The following is an 18,887-nucleotide window of genomic DNA, read 5'->3' as shown; positions in this document are numbered from 1 at the left end:
ACACTAGATCCTTTACCCACTGAGAAGAGGCCAGGGATTGAACCCGCATCCTCATGGATACCAGCTGGATTTGTAACCTACAACAGAAACTCCCAAGAGTCATTTTGAAACATTTCTTCCAGTCTTGTGTGTGTGTGTATACCTGGATTTTCAGAATCTTAGTGCTTAGTCTACTGGGGATCTGGTTTCACATGAACATTTCCTGACTCGAGTAGCACAAACCACAGCTGACACTTACACGGTGGTAACAGCACACTGGGTCCTTACTCAGCACTTTCTTAACTCATTTATGCCTCACCAGCACCCCTCCAACGTAGGAACTGCTGTCGGTCCCACTGTACAGAGGAGGAAACTACGGCACAGAGAGGCTGAAGACCTCACCCAGGCACACAGCTTGTAAGTGGTGGGGAAAGAATTCAAACCTGACAAATGGGACCATAAAGCCGAGTTAGATGTTTTATTTCTTCCAGTGAAATGAAAAGGTCCTCACGCATGAAGAATAGTATTTTACCATGTGTACACAAATTTTTTTTCTTTTAGGGGCCAAAGGTACAGCATATGGAAGTTCCCAGGCTAGGGCTTGAATTGGAGCTGCAGCTGCTGGCCTACACCACAGCCACAGCAACGCCAGATCCTTAACCCACTGAACGAGGCCAGGGATTGAACCCCAGTCCTCATGGGTTCTAGCAGGGTTCATTTCTGCTGAGCTGCAATGGGAACTCCTGCACATGATTTCTTTAACCATCATGCTGTTGTCGACATCAACACAGCTTGCACTCGAAAACACTTTGAGAGACGCTATCGTTTACAAACTCTAAGCATGTCTCAGGTTATTTAGAATAAACCCTTCGGGCAGGAATTGGCAGATCAGGGGATCATGTGATTCCCTATTGTATAATCTGACTCAGGTCAACCGGGCCCCATTTACACTCCCGCCCAGAGTGTGGAGACAAATATCACATTACATCGCTTACATGTGGAATCTAAAAAAAAAAAAATGATCTTTTTTTTTTTTTTTTGCTTTTTAGGGCCACACCCATGACATATGGAGGTTCCCAAGCTAGGGGTCTAATCAGAGCTGCAGCCGCTGGCCTACGCCACAGCCACAGCAATGACAGATCCAAGCCATGTCTGCCACCTACACCACAGCTCACGGCAACACTGGATCCTTAACCCATTGAGCAAGGCCAGGGATCAAACCTGAGTCTTCATGGATGCTAGTCAGATTCATTGACCACTGGGCCAGACAGGAGCTCCACAAATGAATCTACATACAAAACTGAAACAGACCCACAGACATAGAAAACAAACTAAAGGTTACCAACCGGGGGGGGGGGGGGCGGATAAATTAGGATTAACAGATAGTTAAGTGTGTGTCTGAGATTAACAGATACACACTACTATACATAAAACCGATAACCAACAAGGACCTACTGTATAGTACAAGGAACTATATTCAATACATTGTAATAACTTACAATGGAAAAGAATCTGAGAAAGGATATACATCTATAACTGAATCACTATGCTATAAACTTGGAACACGACACTGTAAATCAACTATACTTTACTTAAAAAGAAAAAAAGAATCTGGAAGAAAAAAAAAAAGCTGGTCCTGCTGAACTGTTCCAGTCTCTGGTTTTACAGTCCATTTTTTTCCGCATTAGATAATTCTCACTGATTTTCATTTGCATTTCTTTGATTACTAGTAAGATTTATTTTTCTCTGTGTGCTGTGGCATCATTAAACCCCACTTTGTGGCTTCAAACAATTGCTGTACCATAGACCACTGTTCAGGACAGGATGGCAGCATCAGCATGGTGTGGAAAGGGAAGGGGCTCTGGGCCACTCCTGCGTGGCCACAGCAGGTAAAGGCCTAGCTAGTGACAAGCAACGGTGGGGGCTGGGCTGAAGGAGGACCATTCCCAACACACCAGCAGAAAGAAAGGTTGTTCTACAGGAGCCTTGATGGTAAATAAATATAGAGCAAGCATCTATTATTATTATTAACTATTATTTTGGAATTACTTCTTTGCCTGAAAAATCAAGGTTAGCTCTTCAAATCCTGGCTTCTCCACTCCAATGCCTTAAGCAGCCACTTAAGCAAAGCTGAGTCATGGGTTGAAGGAGGAGAGAATGTCTGAAATAAACTGGAGGCAGAGCCTTCGCCACAGGGCAGCCTACACGCTTCTGCATTTACTCTGCACACACAGGGCAAACTGTCTGGAGGCAAGAAAGGGGATTTTGGAGTTCCCACTGTGGTGCAATGGATCAGTGATGTCTCTGCAGTGCCAGGACATAGGTTTGATTCCCAGCTGGGCACAGTGGGTTAAAGGATCTGGTGTTGCCACTGCTGCAGGGTAAGTTACAACTTTGGCTCGGATCTGATCCCTGGCCCATGAACCCCATGGCCAAAAAAGATTAAAGGAAGAAGGAAATTCTGATGCTGGGCATCTGCCATGTATTTCAAGCGCTTTATTTCACTCTCTCTTAACTGGGTCTGTGACAATTGCTCCACTTTTTGAGTCTTACCCTTGGACTTGACATAGAGTCTAAAACCTTAAAGCCAGTAGGACTTTTACACAGCTCACCATCTATATCACGTCCAGAGGGGCAGCCACAGGGACCTCCTCTGGGGGAGGGACGTGGGCTTCTGCAGCTCTGGGTGGCTGGTGCTGGCCCGGCTGGAGGGTGCGGGGTTGGGAGATGTCTCAGAGGCCAGTGCCGTGGCTTCCATGGGGACCCTCATAGAACGTGACCCAAAGAGGGCTCTGTCAGCCTTCAAAACAGGATTTGATGACAACAAAAGCAACAAAGAAACTGATCTTCAGCAGCGCCCAGTGTGTTCTGCAGCTAATGGTGCGCAGGCTTCATCCACTACATGGCTTAATACATACCGTTCTCCCTCCTTACAGATCTGTGAACGTCTTCCTGGGGTGCCTGGCTTCACAGGAGGAACCCCACTGTGTGGCTTTCACTCATTTTTTTTTTCTCAATAGACAGTCATTTGCAGGGTAAACGTGTGGTGTGTTAAGTGCCAAGAGGTCCTGAAACCCCAAGGTGCTATTTGTCCACGTACGTGCCATTAGCACCGTCGGAGACAAACAAAGGATGACATAATAAACAGGACAAGCCTATAAAGAGACCATAGCTGCCTGCACCAGTCACAGGGTCAGTTTTCCCATCTACCCAAAAATGTTACGTTATCACCTTAACTTTGTCAAAGCTGCCATTTGTAACTGATCAAACAGCTAGGCACTCTGGGTACATTTTGTTCTATTTGCACAATACACCCAAATCCCAATTTAAGAAAAACACAGGTCCACCTGGGGAATTTTAAATAATCTATTTTCTTTTAAAAGGGTCCACATGACACAGAAAACTATAAAGCATTTATTTCACAAACGTCTAGTTTGTGCATACTATGAGCCTGGCTCTGACAAGTGGACCTGCTCACTGACAGTTCTGGTGAATTTCTCCTTCAGACAAGTTACCAAGGGGAGTATTTACTGGCTTCAGTGTATGACGTCTGTTAGCAGCTAAAATGTGTGCTACTTCATATGGCTTTAAAGCCAAGGATATGTTTTCTAGTATCTTTGAGGAAATAAGCCGAGATCAAATTTTTCTTTTTAAAAAAATGAGACCAATAATTCACGTTAAAAAAAAAAAAAAGCTAACAATGGGGCATTTTACAAAAACACGCTGAACAAGTTAATAGAGGGTGGGAAAAAGATAAGGAAAGCCAAATGGAGGGTGATAGCCCAAATAAACCGTGTTGCCAAGGTCAGTGAGACAAACAGGGTCTTTGTGCAGAATTCCTGGGAGAACAGGTCACGGAGGAGACAGAAGCTACACTTGCAAGCAGCTCCCTGGCATATCAGAAAAAAGACAGCATGACAACAGAACAACTGATAAACAGTGTTTGAGAAATCTCTGAAACATGAATATATCTAAAGGAAAGGAGGCAAATCTATTTGCTGAATGTATGAAAGCTGATGATGAAAATATTAGGGGACCTTTCTGTTCATGCAACGTCCTTTTTGGAAAGTCAAAGCCCCTGGGTATATACCTGGAGGAAACCACAATTCGAAAAGATCCATGCACCCCTACGTTCACAGCAGCCTTATTTACAATAGCCAAGACATGGAAACAACCTAAATGTCCATCAACGGAGAAATGGATAAAGAAGATGTGGTACATATGTATGTATATACAATGGAATACTACTCAGCCAAAAAAAGAACAAAATAATGCCATTTGCAGCATCACGGATGGACCTAGGGATGATGACACTTAGGGAAGTCAGGCAGAGAAAGACAAATATCATATGATATCACTTAAATGTGGAATCTAAAATAATGACATAAATGAACTTATTTACAAAACAGGAAGAGACTCACAGACTCCAAAAACAAGTTTATGGTTACCAAAGGGGAAAGGTGGGGGGGGGGGGTAAATTAGGAGTTTGGGATTAACATATACACACTAATGTACATAAAATAACCAACAAGGACCTACTGTAGAGCACACGGAACTCTACTCAACATTCTATAGTAACCTTTATGGGAAAAGAATCTGAAAAAAAATGGACATATGTATAACGGAACCTTTGCCGTACACGTGAAGCCAACACAACATTGTAAAGCAACTATATTCCAATGTAAAATAAAAATTAAATTTAAAAAATAAAAATTTTAAATTTAAAAATTAAAAAAAAGAAGAGGAGTTCCCGTCGTGGCCCAGTGGTTAACGAATCCGACTAGGAACCATGAGGTTGCGGGTTCGGTCCCTGCCCTTGCTCAGTGGGTTGACGATCCGGCGTTGCTGTGAGCTGTGGTGTAGGTCGCAGACGTGGCTCAGATCCCGTGTTGCTGTGGCTCTGGTGTAGGCCAGCGGCTACAGCTCCGACTGGACCCCTGGCCTGGGAATCTCCATATGCCGCGGGAGCGGCCCAAGAAATAGCAAAAAGACAAAAAATAAAATAAAATAAAATAAAATAAAAAATAAAAAAAAGAAGAAAGGTAAAGCCTATTCAGAAGGGCAGAATCTGCTGTGCTTTTCGACCACAGACGGCTGTGTCCGCTGCAGGGTTATCCTCCCCAAGGCCCTCAGGAGCTGCACCACCTGCGACCCACCAACCAGGTTCAGTACAGCCTGGCTCTACGCCTGCTGCCCTACGGGCAGGAGGAGAGGCCCTCCCTCCTTCACCAACAGAATCCCAAGGCTGATCCCCTGGGGCAGCCTCCAAAGTATCTTTGTGCCTGCAGAGAGCAGGAGGCCCTGGATCCAGAGGTTTCTTCCCATGGGCAGGGCTGCCAGGCTCACAGATGCCCATCACCTTCGAACCCTGGTGTCACGCTCTCCAGAAACCCCTCCCTCTTTGCGATGTGTCTTTACCCAGGAGTGCGATCTGAGCACAAAGGCAGGATGTGTCACTCAAGGACCCCATTCCTTGAGGGGGAAGCTCTTTCCTCGACTGGCAGAGGGACGGGGGCATCTCTCTAGAATCACCCAGAGCCATCAGCCTGGTGAAAGGTATGTGACATGTGTCTAGGTTGGGGTCAGCCATCTGGAGCCACAGAATTTGCTCTTGATCCTTTTTGGGCCTGGAAGCCTCTACAATTTTGCTTTTCAGCGTGCCTGGGTTTGTTCAATACACGACACTGAGTGAATAACCCCTTGAGCACAGGGTAACAAAAAGGCTAATTTTGGAAAGGGGAATTATAAGGTCCAGAGGAGATTAAGACTAAGGTTTAGAGGTTAGCATAAATTAAAATCCGTCAGAAAAGATAAAGCTGTCCTGGGAATGTGATGGATGAAGACCACGCTTCAGCCAAGTTCAATCTGAGCAAGAACAGCAAGCTTCAAGGAAACACACAATGATCCGGTCAGACTGCTGAGGTACCTGCTCGTCACCATGTCACTGTAAATGAGTACAAACCATAAATAACAGAGATTTGGTTGAAATAAAGGACCAGGGAGACTATTTCAGGAGGTTACTGCTTTGCTACTTAAAAACACACACATACACACACAGAGTTCCACTGTGGTGCAGCAGAAACAAATCCGACTAGTATCCATGAGGACGTGGGTTCAATCCCTGGCCTCGCTCAGTGGGTTAAGGATCCGGCATTGCCATGAGCTGTGGTGTAGGTCGTAGATGTGGCTTGGATCCTGCGTGGCTGTGGCTGTGGTGCAGGCCAGTGTCTACAGCTCCAACTCAACCCTTAACCTGGGAACTTCATATGCCGTGGATATGGCCCTAAAAAGCAAAAAATAAATAAAAATACACACACTTAACAAAGGATCTGGAAGATGAATCATAACAAATTACTGTACTTAAGAACAATGGTCAACAGAGGGGTGGATAAAGAAGATGTGGTACATATTCACAATGGAATATTACTCAGCCATTAAAAGGAAAGAAATAACGGCATTTGCAGCAACATGGATGGACCTAGAAATTATCATGCCAAGTGAAGTCAGTCAGATGGTGAGACACCAGCATCATATGCTATCACTGACATGTGGAATCTGAAAAAAGGACACAATGAACTTCTTTGCAGAACAGATACTGACTCACAGACTCTGAAAAACTTACGGTTTCCAAAAGAGACAGTTTGGGGGGTGGGGGGATGCACTGAGGGTTTGGGATGGAAACACTGTAAAATTTGGTTGTAGTGATTGTTGTACAACTATAAATGTAATAAAGTCCCATTGTGGCGCAGTGGTTAACGAATCCGACTAGGAACCATGAGATTGAAGGTTCGATCCCTGGCCTTGCTCAGTGGCTTAACAATCTGGCATTGCCGTGAGCTGTGGTGTAGGTTGCAGATGCGGCTCGGATCCCATGTTGCTGTGGCTCTGGCATAGGCCGGTGGCTACAGCTCTGATTAGACCCCTAGCCTGGGAACCTCCATATGCCGCACGAGTGGCCCTAGAAAAGGTTAAAAAAAAAAAAAAAAAAAAGACAAATAAATGTAATAAAATTCATTAAGTCATTTAAAAAAATAAAAGAAAAAATTTAAAAAAAAAGGACGACGGTAACTTTAGACATAGGAAGGGGGTGTGGGGCAGAAAGGCAGTTCAAGGCACTCAAGGTTTCCACGTGCACAGGTAACTAGGGACACCGACCTGGGAAAGACACCTGCCCATGAAGGGGACGGAAGGCCCTGGCTCTGGGTCCTCCACATGGAGCCTCCTATACCTGAGCCTGGGGTCAGAGATGAACTCGGAACGGGCAGCGTCCCAGAAAGCTACCTTGCTCCAGTGTCAACAGGCTCTGCACCGGGTCATGGACCATTTTATCAGAAATGGATACAGATTGGAATTCCCGACGTGGCTCAGGGGTAACAAATCCAACTGGGTTTGAGCCCTGGCCTCATTCAGTGGGTCAAGGATCTGGCGTTGCTGTGAGCTGTGGTGTAGGCAGGGAGCTGTAGCTCCGATTCCACCCCTAACCTGGGAACCTCCATATGCCGTGGGCTTGGTGCTAAAAAGCAGGAAAAAAAAAAAAAGGACATGGGTTGCTCCTTTGGGATTGCCAGCAGTTTCCTGCATCACCTTTGAGGTAAGACTTCAAGAGACTTTTTTTTTTTTTTTGGTCTCTTTTTTGCCATTTCTTGGGCCGCTCCCACTGTATATGGAGGTTCCCAGGCTAGGGGTCCAATCAGAGCTGTAGCCGCTGATCTACACCACAGCTCATGGCAACGCTGGATCCTTAATCCACTGAGCAAGGCCAGGGATCGAACCCGCAATCTCATGGTTCCTAGTCGGATTGTTAACCACTGTGCCACGACAGGAACTCTGAGCCTTTTTTTTTTTTTTTTTTAAGTTAAGCATAATATGTTTTAGTTTGGATGGCTTTTTTTTTTTTTTTTTTTTTAATGGCTGCACCAACAGCATATGGAGGTCCCGAGTCTATGGGTTAGTTGGAACTTCAGCTGCAGGCCTATACCACAGCCAAGGCAATGCAACACCCAAGCCACACCCATGACCTGTGCTGAAGCTTGTGACAACGCTGGATCCTTAACCCACTGAGTGAGGCTAGGGACTGAACCCTCGTCCTCATGGATACTAGTCAGGTTCATAACCATGGTGAGCCATGATGGGAACCCCATAATTTCTTCTTTTCCAAGTTTGTTGGAAGGGATTCATGAGGTGATATATGTAAACTGTTTGGCAGAGTGTCTTAACACAGAAAAATCCCGTTTTTAGCTATGAGTAGTATTATGAACCCAATTAAAATAAATTTTTAGGGTAGTGGAGAAATTCAGAAACCCTTCCTCACCTTGTTCAGGGAAAGTGGGTGAGGGGCAGGCAGGAAAGAGCTAGAGTCTGTCCTCATGTGGGGATTATCCTGTGCTGTCTTCTAAGCTGTACTCAACAGGCCTGCACAATAGCAGGAAGTCACCACGTACGGACTGTCACCGTGAGACCTGCCCCCCCAGCCCCCTACCCGGGAGGCCGGTGGCTAAGGAAGGAGTCACACCCCTTTCCATCACAATGGTGTCCACCGATGTTGAGTTTATTCAAACAAAGCAGAAAGAGCAAGCTGGGACCCATTTTCTCCTGCATGAATCCAATGGGTAAGGCAGATTATTTCAGTGTTTGCCTATTTGCCTCAGTGATAAGGATATATTCTATTTCTACAAAATTAGAATCCTGTCACTGGTGTTGTCCATGAAGTCACCGCCGACAACCCAAACAAACAACCCATCCCAAGTGCCTCATTTGCCCTCACACTTCCATCACCACCATTCCCTTTCCTATATCCACTCAGTCATTCATCAAACACCTGTGGATGCATCCTGGGCCCCCCACCCTGTATTCTGTGGGAGCTCAGCTCAGCACAGGGAGGAGGAGGGGCAGCTGCCAGGGACAGTGGCGTGGGGCCTGAGGGGCCTCTCTGCTTGCAGCGGGGCTAACCAGGGCCCTGACACCTGGGACACAGCCCGGACTTGTCAAGATGTCGACTCAACTCTGGTCCTGGCCCTTTGTCCTTGTCAAGAATGCAGAGAGGGAACAAAGTGACCAGAACCCAAGACACACAGATCTGTTTTAGGCCCAGGTTTCAGATTCCAGCGTCTCTCACTTGGGTGTCTCCCAGCGTGCTAACTAACCCGCTTCTCTAGCTAAAAGAAGAAACCCATCACCAACGGTTCTCCTGGTGATGGCATGGCTGCCAAGACAGATGGGGTTCTAGGCTGTGCTGCTCACATCTGCCCATGGATTCTAGAAGCACCTCCTCACCACTGTCCTTCCTGGAGCCTCAGGTTCAAAGAGCCCAACTTGCTTCTTGTGGGGGGGAACGTGGTGACGGAAGAGCAATGTGGGGGTGTGTGCAGGAGGGAGGACCAGTGTTCGGGTTTCTGGAAGCTTACACCACTGATGAACAGAATGAGGCAGCTGAGAAGAAGGGTTTCCCACGAGACCATGTGGAAATAGGAGGCCTGGATCTTCACGTGGGTTGGTGAGCAGGCTGGCTCACACAATTAATCCATACTTTTCCCTGTGAAGAGGTCCAGATCCCAGTGCCTAACACTTAGGATATGGAGCAAGCGGTGACAAGACAGATACTGTTTGTGGAAGTATAATTCAGTACAGAGAAAGGGCTACATGGAAACAGATGTTAAACTTGAAGCCTTTCTTTTTGGGAAAACCATTATGAGCAGGATATGATTTGAGAGACACTGAAAAAGCCTCTGCGAAGGACCTGTTTACTGTATCCAGTAGCACCATCTAGCACAATACTCACGATCAGACGTCAACCTCCCAAGAGGGGGGCCCAGACCCCCTGTGCCCAGACTGCTAGGCCTCTAATTAGTTACCACCGCCCTGATGACAGGAGATGATTACAAGCTCCTCTCGTGGGTAAACCCGCACAAACTCTACCCAGGGTTTCTGGGGCTAAGCAGAGAGGAGCCTGTTGTGGGACAACTTTCAGATTCAAACCATTGTGGTGTTACGTTATTTTACAGCTTCCTCTGATTATAACATTTCAAAGGAAACCCAGTAAGGAAACGCTGAATGCCTGATAACAGTGCTTTACATGTTTAATGGGAGCTAAGTGTTATTCAGTAAGGGCTACTTGCCTTTAAGCCTGCAGTTTCCTCCACTTATAGATAAGGGCCAGCTTTTCTCCTTTGCCTGTTTCCTTTGTTTCCCCTTAATACGTACATCTGTGTGTGTGTGTGTGTGTGTGTGTGTGTGTGTGTGTGTGTGTGTATTTTGGCAAGTCACTTTGGAACAAGACAGCGTGTGCAGAAATAATTGAACATGGTGCAAAGAGATGAACTCAAAGTCTACTTCTCATCACAAGCTTTGAACACAAATGCAAACGCAAGTTTTCAGACACACCCTTTTTACGTGGCTGCAGGGAGGATGGAGAGGCCACAGAGAAGACCAGAGTTAGTATCTGTTGTTGGTTATACGGCGAAAGTTAGGACACAATAAAAACCGAATATTAAATCATCTTCTGTCCAGAACGCTGGCTGTCTGCAGTTTTATAGACATTCTCCATCTTCCTGCTATAAACCTATGAACACTGTAGTGACATCTGGCAGGACCTGTGACTTTTCTTCTGTACCATGTGGGTGACGTGCACGCAAGCCTGCAACGGTCTGACCATGCATGTCGATTACCTGAGACTATGTAGGAGGGTTTTAGCACCTGGGTGAACCCTCTGTGGAGTGAATGACTTTGGGGGAGAAATGCCAAGGTTTTAGGGACACGAGATGAATGGTCTGGGAAGAGAAAATAGGCTTGGGGTGCACGGTCTGCCCCCACCCCCACCCCAGGCCCGGAAAGTGCCCTGATCCAAAGTCCCTCTACCCAGAGCAAGTGAGGCTCAGACACCCCCACCGTCCAGCCCTCCCCACACTGCCCGGAACAGGGCTGACATGCTCACCATGGCCAAGCATCCAGAGCTGCTCCAGACCATGGGTTCTTTCTCTCAAAAATGTAAACTAAGGGGAGTTCTCACCATGGCTGGGAGGGTTAACAACCCAACTAGTATCCATGAGGATTCAGGTTCGATCCCTGGCCCCACTCAGTGGGTTAAGGATCTGGTGTTGCCTTGAGCTGCAGTGTAGGTCATACATAGAGCTCGGATCTGGTGTGGCTGTGGCTGTGGCGTAGGCTGGCAGCTGCAGCTCCAATTAGACCCCTAGCCTGGTGACTTCCACATGCCGCAGGAGCGGCTATAAAAAGAAAAAAAATGTAACTAAGTCACGGGCAGGAGCCATCGGGGGCTCTGGAGCTGGACCACTCAGTAGAGGCAACAGCAGGACAAAGTCCCCGTGAGCCAGAGTTACTGGGAAGTGGGACCTGTGGGTGAAGGAAGAGGCTGGTCAGCAGAGCAGCAGTGCAGGGAGATGCAATGACAAGGGACAATGTGGACAGAGATTGAGAGGGTCCCACAGGGGACAACTCACAGCCCAAGGCTTCGGCTGACCCACTCACCTTGTTGCTCAGTTTCATCATCCCCACCTGGGAGGAGCCCCAGGCTCCCAGGTCCTGCCCATGGCTGGGCTCGGGCGCAGTGACAGCCCCACACAGCCTGCGGCCTCATGTAGGTGACACACAGAGAACCCACAAAGGGGGGAAATATTCCTGCAGGGACCAGGCAGCCCAGAGGGTCTGCACAGCCTGTGATCTTTACCTCCTCCCCCTCCTCGCTGCTCCCCCAAGGTCAGCAGGTTTCAAGGAAGCCACCAACTGTACCACCTCTCCCATCCCACACCAGCCAATGACCCGGAATGCTCAGCACCCACAGGCTGCCCTGGCTGACACGTACTAGGTCTGCTCCAATGAACTCACATTACAAAAATGTGTGAGTGTTTAAGAAATGCAAAACTCTCTAATAGGTTGCGCAAACCCAGAGCTGAATTAGCAGTGGTGTCGGCTTCAGGAAGCTGGAAGCCCTGGGGACCAGGAGAAGGTGCTCAGGAGCCTGGGGCAGAGAGCATCTCAACTGGAAACCAAGGAAGCCGGCTGGCGAGGGGGGTTTCCTGTGGGGATGGGGGAGAAGTCCGGTGCTTCCCGGTGGGTCAGAGCAGGGAGCCCGAGGTGGCTCCATGTAGATGGCACCTGGGGACAGGAGGGGGTGTGCATGGGGCCGGAGGAGGCCTGCAGGGCCCATGAGAGAGCTGGGGGTCGATGGTGCAGGCAGCAGGGCTGCAGTCAGGGTTCCCAGCCCATCATCTGGGCCTTGCACCCTCATCAAGTTACCAGCCCTGAGACAGACAGCACCACACATCAGACAGAGCTTTAGAAAATGATCCCTCTATGCAAAAAAACCTTAAAAACAAAAAGATAAAGATAAACTATGCAAAACGAGAATGGTCTCCCCACTTGGGCCAAAAGACTTCTCAGCAAGGTCAGCTGGTCCTCCCCCTTCTCTCATCCCTAGAACTCAGAGTCACGTGACCTGACGACCGGGAGAGCTCAAAGCACAGCCTCTTCACCCACTTAGGAAACGTGGACCCTGCAAGTTTGGGAACCGAGTCATGGCTCCAAGTCCATATTCTTTTTTTTTTTTTTTTTTTTTAAGATACTCTGTTCTAAGATGATGCTAATTATCAGTGGGAAATAAGTCCTATCATTCTCACCCAGGAATCCTGATGTTCCAGCCACGCCCCAGATGATGTATGACACTGCCCATCTGTGTGGCCCTGGCCAGCATGCACTGGGTAGCGTCGGCGTTATGACATGGCTCTGATCTGGGAGGACAGATGCGGTTCCTAGGCAGCTCCCCAGACAGGAAGAGGTGCAAACGCAAGCAGGCAGGGTGGGGAGGAAGTGACCGGGTCCTAGCGAAGGCAGGACAGGAGCTCAGAAAAAAGGCACCCCTTTCAAACTGGGCAGGAGAGTGCAGCTGGGCTGGGCTTTTCTCCACGGTGGCACCAAGTGGCCCTTACAGAGTCACTGCCACCCTCTGGGCTTCACACTCTTGGCTATGAAATAAGGACATTGCTGCCCCTCCCCCCTGCACTCCCCCTCCACCCCGCCATCCTAGCCAGTTCCCTTTTGGCCCCCGTGGCTTTCCAAACTGCTCTGACCACCACCCTGCCCGGCTGTGCACAGGGCACTGATGGCTGGCCTGTGGTGAGGAGACACGCTCAAGGGTGGATCTTAACCCACCAAGCAGGCAAGACCAGTCACCCCGGGGTGCTGGGGTTGCATAGGGCATCCAAGGCCCCATCTAGATCAAAGCGCAGCCTCTTCACCCACTTAGGACATGTGGACCCTGCATGTCCGGCTCCAGACCTAGAGCCTAGCCGGCAGCGTCACTGTGGGGGCCAGGCCAGGCTGCAGGACCACGGCCGCCCTGTCCAGTGATGGAAGGCTGGGACATGGCCAAGTACCACAGATTCATCCAGAGTCAGAAACCCCACCAGCCAAAGAATTGGATGGATTTCTTTTTCTTTACATTTTTAAGCTTTAACTACAAGCACCTATTTATTTCCTCTCAAAGCACTTTTCTTCTAAAAGAGAAAAAATAATTCTCCTCCCATCTAACTTTCCATTTGCCTCCTGTCATCTACTGGTCACTAAAGAAAGAAAACATCTTTCCATTTCAACCCAGGACACAGGGCATCTGGTCTCTGAAGCTCTAGGTGCTGGCATGGATCCTTGCAAACATGTATGCAGTTTCTCTTTCTACCCTGCAAGGCGACCTGCGTCCCCAAAACTTCTCCTTAGCTCCCAAAGTAACCAGCCAACTAACCAGCCAGAAGTGCCGGGCGGTAGGGGGGTATGGCCAGATCTGTCAGAACTCTGTCGTGTGCATGCAGACTTCCCAGTGCTGCACCTAAACCATCTGAGTGTTTCACTAACGACGGAAAGCAAGCTGCTCACAGGTCTGGGGGCCCAGTGAGCTGTGGATGGGTTGGGAGCCTCACTGCCCATAGGGAATTCTAAAGTGGCTTCTACTGCCTCCCACCTGGGACCCAACTCCAATCTCTGATCCAGCCCTTTATTTATTTATTCATTTTTCCTTTAGGGCCATACCATGGCACATGGAGGTTCCCAGGCTAAGGGTCAAATAAGAGCCACAGCCACAGCCACCGGCCTAGCCACAGCCACAGCAACGCGGGATCCAAGCTGTGTCCACCACCTACACCAGAGCTTGCGGCAACGCCAGATCCTTAACCCACTGAGGCCAGGAATTGAACCCGCGTCCTCATGGATACTAGCAGCATTCTTAACCCGCTGAACCACAATGGGAACTCCTGATCCAGCCCTTTAAGACTGGGACAGAGCCTATGTGACACATTCACCAGGATTCCATGGCCACTCACCTCATCAGAAACTAAATCCTCTGCCTCTCAAAGCTGTTACAAGTGTGGAGGAATGAATGAATGAATGAATCTCGGGCACATACTGAGCCCGCTGTGTGAGCTGCTCTGCAGCAAGCTCTGTAGGGAACACAGCAGGGGGAGCAGCAAGGCACAGCCTCCGTTCTCTGAAAGCCAAGGGACTAGAAGCACGGAGGCACCGTAGGATCAGGCACGAGTTTGTTCGGTAGCAACACAGGCTGCCCTAATGCTCCAACCATCTCATCTACAAGTTCCCTCTTCCAAAATCCATGGTGGGCGTGCTTTTCAGGGACCAAGGCAGCAGTGGACACAAGGGGGAGTTGTGAAGGGAGCAGGTAGCTCAAGTCCTTCCCCATCCTGGGGGAACCTGCCCCACCCATGACAACCCCTGCCCCACTAGAGCGGTGGTTCTGACTGGAAGCCACAAACCAGCCTCTACCGCCCTGGGCGTGAAGCAGGCCCTCACTTTGCTTGCCCTCGATAATCAAGGTGTTGAATGCTCTGACTTATGAGAGCAAAATCCCTCCTGTTTTTACCTGAAAGCTGTCGACCAACAAGGACGACCATCCCTGTGAAAAGCTGACTGTGGAACTGGGGAGCACTCATTCCTTTTCTTTGGACTGGACTCACACTCCTTTTTGTTGGTATGTTGCTTTCCCCTAAAGAGAGGTCTCTGCTCCTATTTGTCTCCTTGGCCCGTTTTGTGCCAGTTACACATGCTCTTGGGCAGGCAGAGCCCCCTTCCCAGCCTGAGCCGGGTCCCAGCACAGCACTGAAGACAAACCCAGTTTTATGAAGTGATGACAAAGGCTTCCTCTGGGTTGAAGCTGCCTGGCTGGGGCGGGGGAGAGTCCTCTCCTGTGCTGGCTCTGTAGCCAGCTGCCTAAATTCCCTTGTTTACCTCCCTCCCTGTCCCCAGGCCAATCCGCCCCCTTTTTCGTTGTAAGAAAACACCCACAGACGCAGCTGTATTCAGATGGGACCCCCACGCTCGGGCTGGTGTGTGAGCGTAAGGAAAAGATGAGTTGGAGGCCAATGGAATTATAGGAGCATATGAGGTTTTCTTTTGCACAAGTGGAGGCAAATACAGACCTCTTTCAACTCTTGTCATGTGCAAAATATTGAAACACGTGAATAAGAAAGCCTGGCGTGCTGGGAATATGGGCCTGATCTAAACTACCTCCTGCAGAAGTTTTAAGTGATTCCTGGATGCTGAGGAGATATGAAGAGGTTAGAAGGGAACAAAGCAGCTGAGATTAAAACGCTGCATTGGGGGCACAGAATTCATTTACTCGCCACGGCTTCCTAAAGGCTTGCTGCACCAGGCCCTGCACTAAGCGCTTCTAGAACATTCCAGATACTCCACCAAAAAGAGCATTTTGGTCCCTCCACCTCCTCTCTGTCCCATGCCCCAGGATGTGCTAACACACCCACTGCCATGTCCTCAAGTCACAGGGGCTGGTGACGTCACCAGGGAGCTTACCCGGGCTCGGCAATCCTGGCAGCAGCAGTGCTCGGGGGCTCCCCATGGACCCTCAGCCCGCGGCGGTGGCTTTCGGAGTCGCTCAGTCGCCCTGGCCCCGGGGAGGCCGGGCCCCGGGGGAGGCTGGCAGGGCCATCCTCACAGCCATTGGGCAGGCCGGGGCCTGCTCGCACCCTGGTCCTCGTCTGCTGGCGCCCTTCGCCGTCCTCCTCTTGTGGCGCTGGGAAGCTTCTCGATAGCTTGTACCCGTGAGAGACGAGGAGGTCCTCTACGCTGTACATGGTGCATGGGCCGCCTCCACGTGCCGCTGCGACTGTTGTGGTGGAAGGTCCCAGGCTGCGGGGACAAGGAGACCATCTGTGAGCTGGCGCCTCCTCCTCCCCTCTGGACCCCAGGCCCTACTGATGGTGGCTTCCCCATCTCATTCCAGGAGAGGGTGCAGGAGAGGCTCTGGGGGAAGTGGCCCCATTCTGGGACCCCGCCCCCTCAGGTGGCTGCCTCTCACAGGAGAGTCCGGAATAGTGTTTAGCCAGACATAATGAAGGGTGTCCCCCAGCCCCCCACCCAGACATCTGAAGACAACACACACAGGACAGTGGACAAAGTAAACACAGATAGGAAACCGCAATGATTGCTCCGTGTTGCTAAAAAGAGAAACAACCAGCGTCCAGCTGAATCATAATTCTACAGCCCTGCTTTCATCTCGGCGACAAACCTTTTGCTTCAAAAGGGTAGAGTGAGGTCTTTCATCGACACGGGGCCATGACATGCTTTGGTGGAAGCAATTTGGGTGGGTAACCGGCCGTTGGAAAGAGACCTTAAGTTCTGAGGTTCACAATAAGACAGGCTGACCAAACCCCCACACCCAACCCCCAGCACAATCCCAAACTTATTTGGGATTATGCTTTTAATCAAAACTCAAGGAGTTCCTGCTGGGGCAGTGGGTTACGAACCCAACTAGTATCCATGAGGATGCAGGCTTGATCCCTGGCCTTGCTCACTGGGTTAAGGATCCGGCATTGCTGTGAGCTGTGGTGTAGGTTGCAATGTGGCTTGGATTTGGAGTGGCTGTGGCTGTGGTGTAAATCAGCAGCTGCAGTTCCAATTCAACCCCTAGCCTGGGAACTTCCATATGCCACAGGTGCGGCCCTAGAAAGAAAAAAATAATAATAATCTCAAAACTTTTGAGAGTCAAACTTCCCCCAATATAGCCTGGGGAAATGGTTTGCCTCTCTGAGCCAAGGGTGTCCACATCCAAATCCTGCCATAGTACATTAATTCAACAGCAGCAACTTCCCCAAACTGTCCTAAGATAATGGCACCAACCAGGAAGAATGCAAAAGGACAAAGGGACAGAAACCTACTGGAGAGCACACGTGTGCCAAGAGGTGGGGCTGCCATTTTTACTTTTACTCAAGAGAATCTTCTTTCCTGCGCCTGTTGCTCAGAAGGTGGGAGGCGGTGTGGGCAGACAGACCCTGCTGCCTCCTCGGGGGCCACGATGCTGGCCTGGGCCAGCAGTACACGAAAGCTGGGCCTAGAAGAGCCAGACCAGCTCTGGCCCCACTTGGCTGTTGGACGGAAATAGCCCAGTGGCAGCCCCTGCAAACAATGGCCAGGAAATGCCTGCCGGCCTGGGTGCAGGTGAAAGGCGGGTGCATGTGCTTCCTGACAGCTCACAGTCCTGCTGACTGTGCATGTCCTCGACCTCATCATACACTTGATTCCGGCAGCGGCAAAGTCTCCATGGTCAGCACGGAGGGCATCAAACTTTGGAAATCTACAGTTTTCCACTAGGTTTGACATCTTAGGGGAACTTCAAGGGCTCTACAGTGTCTGTACTAGTAGAGCGGTCTCCATGGCAACCTGGCCATTCCCGAAGCTCCTCCTATGCGTCCCCCAGGGGGCTTATGTGACATAGACACAGAAATGGAAGGACCAGAGAGGCAAGCATTTGTTCCTTAATTCCCCTGAGCAAGCCCCTGGACTGGGGGAACATACAGGCAAGGACTCTGTCTGGTTCTGTGCTATGTCTGTCCCCCAAACCCAGCACATAGTATGCTCTCAATAAATCATTGTTCAGTGAAAGCAAGGTGGGAGGAAGGGACATCTGAGCTAGGTTTTGAAGAATGACTAGGAGTTTACTACCTAAACTGCATGAGCATGTGTATGAGACAGGGAATTGGCATTTAAAATAGATTTGGCGGACTTCCCGTTGTGGATCAGCGGGTTAAGAACCTGACATAGTGTCTATAAGGATGTGGGTTCAAGCCCTGGCCTTGCTCAGTGGGTTAAAGATCTGGTGTTGCTGTGAGCTGCAGTGTAGGTTGCAGATGCAGCTTGGATCTGGTGTTGCTGTAGCTGTGGTGTAGGCTGGCAGCTACAGCTCTGATTCATTCAACCCCTAGCCTGGGAACTTTCACATGCCACAGGTGTGGCCTTAAAAAGAAAAATAAACAAATAAAATAAAATAAAATAGATTTGGTTATCTCATGGGTAAAGAAATGATGTGACAGAATCCTGGTAGCACAGACCAGAGTCCCGAGACTCACTGGCTCAATGTCACACACCCAGTCAACACTACATTTATTGAAAGTGAGAGTTTAGGTTCGAGGACACGTGGTTTCTCTATGTTACCACATCAGGCTCTTTAAAAGCAAAGTAAAGAGCACTGCACCCCAAATGGCCACCCAGTTCACAGAGGAGCACCCAGAGTCCACCACAGAATCCATTGTTAGAATGGCAAGTAGTAATGACCTTTAAGAAAAACATCCATGGTGGAGTTCCCGTCATGGCTCAGTAGTTAACAAATCTGACTAGGAACCATGAGGTTGCGGGTTCGATCCCTGGCCTTGCTCAGTGGGTTAAGGATCCAGTGTTGCCGTGAGCTGAGGTGTAGGCCGCAGACGTGGCTCAGATCTGGCGTTGCTGTGGCTGTGGTGTAGGCCAGCGGCTATAGCTCCGATTAGACCTTTAGCCTGGGAACCTCCATATGTTGAGGGAGCAGCCCTAGAAAAGGCAAAAAGACAAAAAAAAAAAAAAAAAAAAAAAAAGAAAGAAAGAAAAACATCCATGGGTCACTG

The 18,887-nt window shown here is 49.3% G+C and overlaps 1 protein-coding gene across 6 annotated transcripts in view; it reads right to left on the bottom strand.

The window, feature by feature from the left end:
- Positions 1-18,887, bottom strand: part of JCAD (junctional cadherin 5 associated) — an 85,777-nt gene that overhangs the window by 13,257 nt on the left and 53,633 nt on the right. For all 6 annotated transcript variants that reach the window (XM_021064743.2, XM_084980000.1, XM_084979999.1 and 3 more), the window contains exon 2: positions 15,805-16,140. In XM_021064743.2, the coding sequence (XP_020920402.1) occupies positions 15,805-16,085 (281 nt within the window). In that variant the 5' untranslated portion in view covers positions 16,086-16,140. The remainder of the gene's footprint in view (positions 1-15,804; positions 16,141-18,887) is intronic.

The sequence above is a fragment of the Sus scrofa genome, chromosome 10 (genome assembly GCF_054392235.1).
Source record: "Sus scrofa isolate SSC_HxYL_T2T_F1_AM1 chromosome 10, Sscrofa_HxYL_maternal_Yorkshire_Landrace_v2.0, whole genome shotgun sequence".
Lineage (NCBI taxonomy): Eukaryota > Metazoa > Chordata > Mammalia > Artiodactyla > Suidae > Sus > Sus scrofa.
The sequence above is the reverse complement of the archived record's forward strand: the minus strand, read 5'-3'. Positions and strand labels throughout refer to the sequence as shown.